A 10,750-nucleotide genomic window follows, 5' to 3' on the forward strand; every position below is an offset into this window, starting at 1 on the left:
TTTTACGGAAAACCAAAACTGTCTTTCCCAACTCCGTAACCCTTTCCGTGTGATAATAATGATAATTCGGTGCTGAATTTATATACTCTCCACAATTTGATTTATTTCGTTCAATTAAGTTGCTGAAAGAGTTTTACACACTGATATGAAGAAACAAACTGAACACTGAGTTATTAGTATTCGGGGTGAAAGGGCTTGATTGTGTTATGTTTTTTTGGTGATCAAAATAGTGTTTCACTCTTGGATTGAGAAAGAGGGGCATGACACTCATTTTACAAGGTAAAATAAGCATCACAACCTTTGATTGAGTTATTTTATTGATTTTTTCTAAGTAGGTAACTACTATTAAGGGTTATGATGCATACTTTACCCAACTTACTTTAGAGTAAAGAGATCATATAATGCTTCATATATTAACTTCATTGAACCCTGCCATACCACAATCTATAACAAAATAGTTCAATTGAGGTGAGGTAAATATAAGTCTATTGTAAATGCTTTTTGAGCCCGATAACTTTCCTCTGGCACTACCCGTGGCCCTAAATTTGTACAAATGTTGTTGCTCACATGAAAATTTCATTCTATTGAAAATCAAAATGGATATACAAAAGCCTTCTGCAAAGAGAAGGCGTGTATGTTGATTTCTAGCTTCCTTGCCACCGTATATTTTGAGAGCAACTAAACATTCCAGATCCAATCCTTCTGCTGAGGCGATCATAGTCACAAAATCTGTCAAGCATTGTGTCATCATCCAATCCTTCTCCATCTCAATCAGTTCAAAGTCACAAGTTTTCATGAGAGTAAACCGAGTTTAACAGATTTTGACCCGTTCACTAATTCATCATCCAGCCTACAAGTCACTCAAACCGGTCATATCATTCGTTGAATCCCGAATGACTTCATCAGTCCTATGAGAGTTTTCGCGGAGGATCCTGATCCGTCATATGTCAACCTGCTTTCAAGGGAAACCCATCATTTTTCCAAGCTTGAAATTTCATAATCCTCATCGCAATCACTGTCTTTCTTGTCATCAAAATCACCATCGATAACTTGGGGACTAGAGCCTTCATCCCCACTCTGCAAAATAACAACCAGCAGATGATTAATTGGCATTGTAATCAATCTTTCTCATCCTTACCCTCTTTCAGTTGATAATCAATTTGATGTTACAAACAAATTAGTCATTTCCATATAAGATCCCAAAGCTGGTAATTGACTGAATCTTCTCTAAGATATTGAACTAAAGAGGATTTTATAGTAGGTGCTACTATACTAATCTACCCTTGTACATTAAATGAAAGTTCTCACAGTTGTGAAGAATTAAGACTACTTGCTATACAGACATAAGGTAAACCTGATGATAATCTATTTGTATGTGAAGAATTAGTGATCACATTCACTTGGGCACCCTGAAATTCTAGAAAGATTTAAATGCTAAAAATAGGTAAATGTGGAGGTGAGGATTGGGTACATAATATATTAAAGAGCAATGGAAGCTATACACTCTTTTCAACACACTCAAATAGGCAAGTTAACGTGGCTCCCTCTAAAAACAGGTCAACTACTTTTTAGTGTGTTAAAAGGACTAAGAGAGCAAAAACTATTTTTGGAGCTATTTGATGATTTCAACAAATCACCTGCCCCATAATGTTGAACAACTATAGAAGAACCAGTACTCCTACATTTGAAGTTTTGAACTACTCTGAAAGCCTAAAAGGTTGACACAATATGTCAATGCATGAATGGATAATTTAGTATCTATAGATGTATACTAACAAGAACAGGCACATCACACGCAAAGAGTACATTAATTGAAATGTTAAAGGAAATATGCAGCTATAATATATTGGGCTCAGTACTGCTTTTAATTTTTTTAAAACACACATTTTCACATGGTTGAAACATTGAGTTTTTGGGCGGAAAATTCACACAACAATGTATTTTGGAGATAACCTAAGTCGGTCAGTCTTGGCACAGACTGAAGAAAGGTTTCAACCGTTAAGATTGATAGAAGATTCTCTAATTCAGAAAGCAAAATGCAAAACAAAAGATACATGGGGTGGGGGTTTGTCCCAATCCCTTCAAGATTTTAGGAAGTAGCAATTTACCGGGTACACAACCAATTATTTATTTTTAAAGAATGCAGCTATATATTTAATGATACGTCAATACTTACAAGTTCTTTTTTCATTTTTTCTATTTTTTTCTCCAGTTCTGTTATATGCTGACTCAGAGCCTGCACAATACAAGGTCAAATATTATCATTAAGATACAAGAAGATAGACAGATCTGAGATTGACATATTAAAAAATTGGAACCTCATGTCGTTGCATGTTTATTGATCGCTGCAATGCTTTTGCCTTCGTTAAAAGGTTTCTAGGCCACAAACTAATGGGCCGCCTATAATTCTTTCCACGATAGTAGATAAGAGAAAATCCTTTGGGAAGTCTATCTATTGCAACTAGTATTCCACCACTCTCGTATTCCAGTAACCTAGCTGTGTCTTCAACAAAGGCAAGGGTCTTTTGTTTCGTTATTAATTTAACAAGTTCTCGGTGCCTCCAATGCAGATGCATGTTTTCAATTACACCATCAAAAACACCACGTGTACCTGCAGATTATCATAAACAGCTGTTAGTATTGCATCATTACAATAAAGCATCTATCATACAGCTGAACAATTACCCACCAAGTTGCAAGTATGCCTTCATTGTTAAACCAACCGAGCGAAACATTATACGCTCTTCATCTGTGATTGTTTCCCGATCATCATCAGGAACAGCAGGAACCAGGGATGCTTCTACTTTAGCTAATAGCTTTTCTGCTCTTAGTCTTTTGGCCTGGGCCTGTTCATGCATTTAGAGTTGCAAATATGAATTAAGCAGATTGATTTAAAAGTTCTTAAGAAAATGTTTCTGATATAAGGAAAGTACTTCCAATAAAACAAATACTTTCTTCAGCATAAAATCTTCATAAGACAAGCGGATACTTACAGAAGCTAGTTTAAGTTCAACTTTTTTTATAAGCCTAACATTCTTGGCTTCAGTAGCCTCTTTCATCATTTTCTCACGTTCTTTATTAGATATATCCCTTCCCCAGCGTGCCTGAGCCTCATAGAACTCAGCCAATGATCCTGCTTGTCCATTTGCATCATCTTCCCCTGATAGAGTCTCATCAACAGTTCTGCAACGCACCTTCTCCTCAGCATCTTGCACCTGCTTCGTCAATTCCTGTCTTTCAGCTAAAACAGCAGCCACACTGGTTGGAACAAAGTCCTTCCCACGATATATTACAATGAAATATTTATTCCTTAGCAACAAAGCACCTCCTGTTAATTTCTGCGCCATGAAAATAAAATCACGTTTCTAAATGAGCAAACGAATAGAACTACTGCATTGTTCTCTTTTCTTAGAATAGTATGACTTGGGAACAAATAAACGCACCATGTGACTATGTAAATAAAATTCATCTTTATCAACATTGGTAATCAGATCGGTATCTTCAAAATTATATATGTATTAGTGTGATAACATAATTTGAGCGCAACTGGACAAAACGTACAAGTTTCTCTTTCCTTTTTATTTTTCTTATCTGTAATTATTTGGTAGCTGACAAAATCAATGTAAAAGGAAACCTTCGAAGATAAATATAAACAAATTATAACTGTATTGTATATATCATAATTGTATTGAAGACTTAAGGGGGCCTTGGATATATTAACTGCATTAATAATTCTAATAATATCATTCACAGATTCACACTTTTATATTTTATCGGCTCCGCAGCATATTATGCATTTTTAGTTCAACAGTCAGTAATTGGTCCAAAATGAGATGCATTTAGCTTCACATAAGCTCAATTGCACAAGCACCTAACACCAAAAGAAATTATAAATCACGAACCTTCAACTCATCTGCCATCAGTTCGTTGTTTGTATTCTGGATACCACGCTTGACAGCAATCTTTGCAACTAAGCTTTTCTCCCAAAGCTTGAGAATAGCACAAGCCAGCCCTTGAAGATCTCTATTTCTCCCTTTACAACACAAGATTTATGTCAGTGAAAGGAAAGCAAATTTGATAAGAAAAAAGTGTAGCATATCAATTTACCTAAGGCAAAATGACAAGGAAGGGCTTTGGATAGTTTCCGCAATTTTGTCAGCTCATCCTCGGTTATGCGGGAACGCATTCCAGCGGGGAGAAGCCTAAGAGGTGCTTTGTAACCAGTAACCTTAGGTGGAAGTAAATCAGCATCCACAGGAAGTATTCCTGTACCCCACCATTCAACAAAACGAGGACCAAAATCATCAAGCATCCTGTCGAACTCTGCTTCCTCCGGCGTCATATTCTGAGGCTGTTGTTGATTCCACCAAATTGGATCACTCTTTTCCGGCAAAGAGGAAGTTGCGTTACTATCCAGAGAGACATCTGTCACAAGAAGGCGATCATCACCTCCCTTTCCATTCCATTGGTTGCTGGGAATTGGCCCTTCATAATTCCTACCACGATACACCCACAAAACACTTCCTGAGCTCCATATAATTAATCCTCTTGTTCGACGCTGCACATAGGCACAATATTTCAGTTCACGAGTTCAGTATCACTGTTAGAAATGTAATATGAAACCATTCATTATGTGGCTTTATCCAACAATCAATCACTCACTAACAATTGCCTTCTTCCATTTTCTCTTTCCATCACAAATATAATATCAAATCATTCATCCATTTGACTTCATCCAACAGGTTAAGTGGAAAAATTAGTTGATGAGATTGACAATCACAAAATGTTACATATAACATAACATAACCAACATTACAATACATCTATGTATGTTTGTGTTAGAAATTGAGCAAACCATGAAGCACACCACACACTGAAGTTACTAGTCATAATAATTACATGATATGATGCAAAGAGAAAAGGGAATGGAAAGGGAGCAACCTCTACAATTTGTTGAGCCAACTTCATATTCTGAGCAAGGAGCTCATGAAACTTGAGCCTGACCACCTCACAGTTCCTCCAGTGACTATGAATCTTGTGGAGCACAGCCTGCGTGAGACCAGCTTTAGGGACACTGACCCTCTCCTTGACAAGCATCCCCACTCTCCGCAACCGCTTCACCTCATCCACCCCAAGTGCCAATTCCGCCAAAGATGGAGCCTTAACCGTTTTCTTCCTCAACCCTTTTCCTCCCTCATCCTCTCCACGCACCCGCGGTAGCTCCTCATCATTCTCCCATGGCAGCACCGTGTCCACCGCCATCGGAGCATCAGGGCGAACCCATTCTCGCCGCAAAAACCCATCATGCGGAGGTGGTTCGTCTTCATCGTGGTGGGAATTTGAGCCTAGTTTCCGCAAGCGGTGAACGACTCTGTCGATGGCGTTGAGGGGTTTGGAGTCATCGGTGTGAGGAGGAAAAGGGTCAAACAAGTCGTCGTCGTCGTGGGTGGTTGGTGGTGGTGGTAGGGAGGACCATTTGGTGAGAGAAGGAGGTTTGGTTCGGAGAGAAGAGAAGGAATTGAGAGTGAGAATGCGAAGGTGAAGGTGGAATAAGTTGAATTTGGAATGAGAAGAGGAGAAGAAGAAGAGAGTGGAAGACGGTGAAGTGAGTAAACCCATCTTCATTTCACTTCTTCTTCTTCAACAACAATCACTGTTCCTTCATCTTCTTCCATTTTTCCATGCAGCAATTTCTTACAGCTGGGAAATGGGAACAAAGGTTCTTGTATATGAAAGACATGAGTAAGATATAACCTTTTGCGACGAAAATAAACCCGTCACAAAACAAGGATTTTGTGACGGATTAATTTTCAATTTTTAATATATTTTTTTAAACAGTTAATCCTTAATTATAAATAATGTATAACTCTTAAAAATTTATTTGAATCCATTCCGCAAAATAATGAAACAGTTAAAAGAGATGATGTAGTTTAACTTGAATCATTTTTTCATAATTAGAAAACAATAATCAACAATTAATTTAATTAAGCAATGAGCCCTGCACCGTTGATTCACCCCAAAACAGAGATCACCACCACCAAGAAGAACCAACCGCCACCACCTTCTCCTCTCAGAACTGTCAATAAGGATTCCCATTTCATCAAAAAACCGTCACATCAGCAGCAGCAGCGTCAACCACCGGTGATTATCTACACGCATTCTCCAAGGATCATCCACACTGACCCTCGCAACTTCATGGAATTGGTCCAGAAACTCACCGGAAAACAACAACACGAAAATGACGTCGTTTGCGACCCGCCGCCGCCGAAGCTCCGTTCTCATGACATGGAGGACGATGAACCGTCGTGGTTTTCGACGGAGGCGATTCCGGAGCCACCACCGATCCATTTTCCGGTGTGCCCGGATAAACCGTTATTATGGGGCCACGCCGACATGGATCCGTTACTGTTCGATCTGAGGAGCAGCGAGTTTCGTGAGTATCAACAGTCTTAATTAGAATTGCTATTTTTTTTGTCCCAATAAGAGTTCTAATTTTTTCATCCAAATTTTGATTTTGGTAGATTATTTGAATTTAGAATAACAAAGAAATTTGATGTAGCTTTCTTCAGAAATTAATTGATTTTTTTTGGATTTTAAATTAATCACAGTGTGCTTGCATTCTTCTTCTTCCTTATGTGTGTGTAGCAATTAATTAGCTTCACATGCATGCTATAATTGTTCGAGAGAGATTGTTACTTGTTGAGGATAGAAGAGATTCAATCACAGAATTCACCATTGGTAAATTTATTGAGAGCATGTGCAAAATAATAACCATTCAACTCTTGGGATGTTAAATGAGTGCTTGGCTGCTTGCTTTACTGAAATAATAAAAATCTGGGCACTCTCATTCATGTAATTTTTCTCCTTATTTGCTTCCATTGCTGAGATTTTCATGCAAAACACGTAACATGACATTATTTAACAATGGATTAACCTCAAAATGAATCAGTGTATATGTGGCATGCATATCCAATTATGAAAGAATCATCAAATACACTAATTTTGTTACTATAAGTTATGGGCATTTGCATACTCACATAATGCAGCCACACCATTATAGTAACTCCATAACCGTCAGCGACCAAATCCTCTAAACAACAATCACTACTACAGTATACTCTACGACTACATCTACAGGTATGATATCCTCTCCTTTAATCGTCTATCAAACTCTAAGCATTAAAATGCATTTTGTACCATGATGGCCTCTGTCCCTCTGATGACAGTCATCACCAACTCATCTCAAGTCTTTTGACCAAAACAAAATCTTTAAACAACAATTTTTTTTTGGTCAAATTGGAACAACAATTGGAATTTGGAATCATGGGAGCTTTATGTTCTGTGGCTAGGACTAACAATTTTCAAAGGGCTACATGTAAACAGCCCGTTTGTAAGAAGCATATGGGCTTTTGTCGCCTCAACATTGCATTCGTAATCGAAGAATGATGGGAATTTTGTGGCCCAATAGTTGAGTTGACCATATACGTATGAGTTTGAAAATTTGGTAGGGTTTCACATTTAGGAATTATGAGTGTTGGGAACTGAGTGATTATGGTGGATCAAAAATGGGCGAGACCATAGCATATGTCAATTCTCAACTTGACATTGTGAAAAAATGGAGAGCTATTTGCTATAACGCTATTGAAAATAAAAAAGGGCGACATGAAGATGAGTTGAAACTCAAGAAGACACATTTCGCCACAATACTAAGACTACATGTTTTGCGAGCTTGGACGATATGTGTTAAGAACATCAAAGTGGAACTTAGCAGCAGACATATGGACCTAAAGACATGGGCCTCTTCCTTGCCTTGGGCTATGTGTTATATATATCTTCAACAATGTGTTCTATCTTGGGCGATGTAATGGGTTTTGGTTGATATGACATTTGTATTCTCAGGTTTAGGTGATATGGTTCAATTAGGGCGACATATTCATTCGCATGCCCCTTATGCATGTTCTTAGTAAGCGGCAATTACAAATGGTTTATCATGTATAGAGACAACTCATTAGAAGAGACCACATGTTTACTTGAATACTAAAATAAATTAGGGTTTAAATTCTCTAAATTATTAGTTTGGTTTCTCAGGCTTACCGCATGAGTGAATACATGAGTAAGAAGGAGTAAAACTACAATCTTAATATTAATTTTTTTACAAGAAGAAGGCTAATCTTAATATTGATTTGAAAACATAAGTTAACACCACTTGATATTGAAACAATTACTTGAATAGACTATATACGCGTGAGTTTGGAAATTCAGTTAGTTTTTATGTTCAGGGAAAGATGTGATTTTGGGAGAATTTAGTAAATACAACTTTTGAAAAGAGAAATACAAACATGCTGGTAAATTGGGTATGTTTTCATTTAACTATTTTCTGGTTCAATTACAACTCCAACATAAATTTAACTGATTAAACTAATCAAAGCATAATCGAAACTCGTCTAGTCAATTTTTAAAAAATGCTTCATGTCTAGTCAATTTTAAAACAACACTGCTTCATATTAGGAGGTGAAAATGTTGCAGAAGATAACATCAAAACAGGGTTGAAAATGACTCGATCAGTTCAGATCTTCGATATATCCAAGAGACCACACAAGTTCACACTGGTGTATAACTTTGCTAGCTGCTTCCATTGTAGCTAATTTGGTGGGGTTTTATATCTATGACATTTTGATTTTGGTCCAGCTAATAAGTTCCACTTTCACTTCAAAATCTTGAAAGCGAGCCCACTGTGCTTGAATCCTTGAACTTGCCCTAGTTAAGGACTAGTCCTCCCTTCAACTACCACACTACATCTTAAACATGTCCCCCCAATATAAATTCATTTTGTTAAGACATGATACACCCATTTAACAACTTAACTTTGGGACCCTTCTTGTCTTTTATTTCTCCTCCTTCTTATTCATTCATGCATGCATGCTAGCTGACAAATAAAGACCATGGTCAAAAGTGGTCAAATGAGGAAAGATTGAAGAAGCAAAAGTGGCTTTAAAAGCCTTAGAAGTTCCAATGTCTTATCATTTTCCAGAAGTTGGAAACCCACATTGTCCATACTTCGCCATGGCCCATTCATGTGGATGCAATGCATCTAACCCTTTCCCTTTCCATTAAACAATGACAACAAATATGTTGTGATCCTACAAATATTTTCTCTTCTCAATCATTCACTTAGTGAATCGTCAACATGCTCAAGATTTTATGGATATATTCATTTTTAAGTGGGTTCCATGGGTCGTTTCTTCACTTGGAATTTAGCTTGTGGTTGGCCATATTTCTAGAATTGGTTTCAGTGGCACCTCAAGGATTGAATATTTTAGAGTATAAAATAAGTAAAGATTGAGAAATCACCACATTTTTTGTGAGGCTGGTTGAAGTCCTGGTTATGAGTCATATTTTCTATCTCATAAATAAAATTGTGACATGTTATTTAAAAAGTATTCATATGAGATTGATGTAATTGTCATATTCATATCATTTTTTAATTGTCATATTTATGTCATTTAGAGAATTTAGAGAATGAGACATTAATTAGAGTCTTATACATGTACTAGTGTTTTTACCCGCGCGTTGCACGGGAAATTTTTCTATTGTATTTGATACATCGATTAATATTTTAAATTATAAAATATTTAAAATGCTAAAAATGTAAGAACAATCATAATAAAGATGTAGATATTTAAAGAGCACAAATTTAGACACTCAATTCTAGTATTTTGTAAGCATACACTGAATAGACTAATATAAAGATTTTGAAAAACACAAAAGTTATTAGGCCAAAATATTTAAGTTTTGCATATATGAGGTATAACTGAATTTTGTTTGCCTTAAGGTTTTGAGTGACAAATGTGGTGTCCAATCCACTTTGGTGTGCTCTGTGCTCATGTAAGCCATGATCCCCAGTTTATCCGCAAGGAAGTGATGCCAACAACCTTTGATGCTTTGTTTGACATGATTTACAATAAATAAAAAACTGAATTTTGGTTGCGAAGATGTATACTTGTGTTGCATAAAGGGTATTGCTTTTGTGTTTTAGATATGTAACAATACATAAATATATAATTATTGTTTACATTATTAAAAATACACTTAAGTTATATAAAAATGTTTTTTTTAACTATGTGTACACATTTTTCATTTATCATGTAAAATGTTCCTTCCCGTGAGATCTCATAACTCGAATATGTTAGCACTAATAAATTTAGGTCATAAATCTATAGTACATATGTATTCATATTTTTTATTCCTCATACTATTTTAACTATCAAACTATTATAGTTATATACAGATATAAATATACCCTCTTAAATTTTTTTAAAAATACTAAAATTAATTATATTAATTTTTTTCTATTAATTTTAACACAATCATTTTCATATAAAATATCCCTTCGTGGAAGATGTTTACTCCTTCCAACACCATGTCCAAGAACTACAAAATTCAACAACATGGAGTATGCTCTTCGTATCTAGCATTTTACTCTGTATGCTTACCTGACATTCTTTTTTCTATGCTTTACTTCGAGTGAAACCCAACGCAAGTCAAACCTTCTAATGTGATTTCAGGTAACAATATAATAAAATATAGAACCTTCAAACATCTCGTCCTACAAATCTCAAATTGTAATATTCATATATGCTTGCTCAATCCTAAGTTCTTGGCCATATCTAAAAGAAATGAGTCATGTTTATCTCAACTACTCTTATGGTAAGAGCCCTTTTAAGCCAACATATGCATGTCGCGCTCAGTA

General features: G+C 36.2%; 2 protein-coding genes across 2 annotated transcripts; one reads left to right on the forward strand and one right to left on the reverse strand.

Annotated features, from left to right (window-relative positions):
- Window positions 1-394: 394 nt before the first annotated feature.
- LOC130710478 (CRM-domain containing factor CFM3, chloroplastic/mitochondrial-like) lies at window positions 395-5,699 on the reverse strand. Its single transcript, XM_057559761.1, has 8 exons — window positions 4,942-5,699; window positions 4,108-4,558; window positions 3,903-4,033; window positions 2,994-3,338; window positions 2,690-2,846; window positions 2,319-2,611; window positions 2,177-2,236; window positions 395-1,077 (listed from the first exon to the last, which is right to left on the reverse strand). Exons 1-8 carry the CDS (start codon window positions 5,623-5,625, stop codon window positions 973-975), a joined length of 2,226 nt encoding a protein of 741 aa, XP_057415744.1. The 5' UTR covers window positions 5,626-5,699; the 3' UTR covers window positions 395-972.
- Window positions 5,700-5,936: 237 nt separating this feature from the next.
- Window positions 5,937-6,560, forward strand: LOC130715812 (VQ motif-containing protein 20-like). The gene has a single exon (XM_057565933.1). The coding sequence runs from the start codon at window positions 5,992-5,994 to the stop codon at window positions 6,451-6,453; it is 462 nt and encodes a 153-aa protein (XP_057421916.1). The 5' UTR covers window positions 5,937-5,991; the 3' UTR covers window positions 6,454-6,560.
- Window positions 6,561-10,750: the final 4,190 nt, after the last annotated feature.

Source organism: Lotus japonicus, chromosome 4 (assembly GCF_012489685.1).
Source record: "Lotus japonicus ecotype B-129 chromosome 4, LjGifu_v1.2".
In the NCBI taxonomy this organism is placed as follows: Eukaryota; Viridiplantae; Streptophyta; class Magnoliopsida; order Fabales; family Fabaceae; genus Lotus; species Lotus japonicus.

What these genes read in the sequence shown, in the direction of transcription:
- LOC130710478 (XM_057559761.1), bottom strand. Translation starts at nt 5,625, where the DNA reads ATGAAGATGGGTTTACTCACTTCACCGTCTTCCACTCTCTTCTTCTTC. An exon ending in TAAACATGCAACGACATGAG is followed by an intron (nt 2,237 to 2,318) that starts GTTCCAATTTTT and finishes TGTATTGTGCAG; the next exon opens with GCTCTGAGTCAGCATATAAC. An exon ending in AAAAAATGAAAAAAGAACTT is followed by an intron (nt 1,078 to 2,176) that starts GTAAGTATTGAC and finishes GTTATTTTGCAG; the next exon opens with AGTGGGGATGAAGGCTCTAG.
- LOC130715812 (XM_057565933.1), top strand. Translation starts at nt 5,992, where the DNA reads ATGAGCCCTGCACCGTTGATTCACCCCAAAACAGAGATCACCACCACC.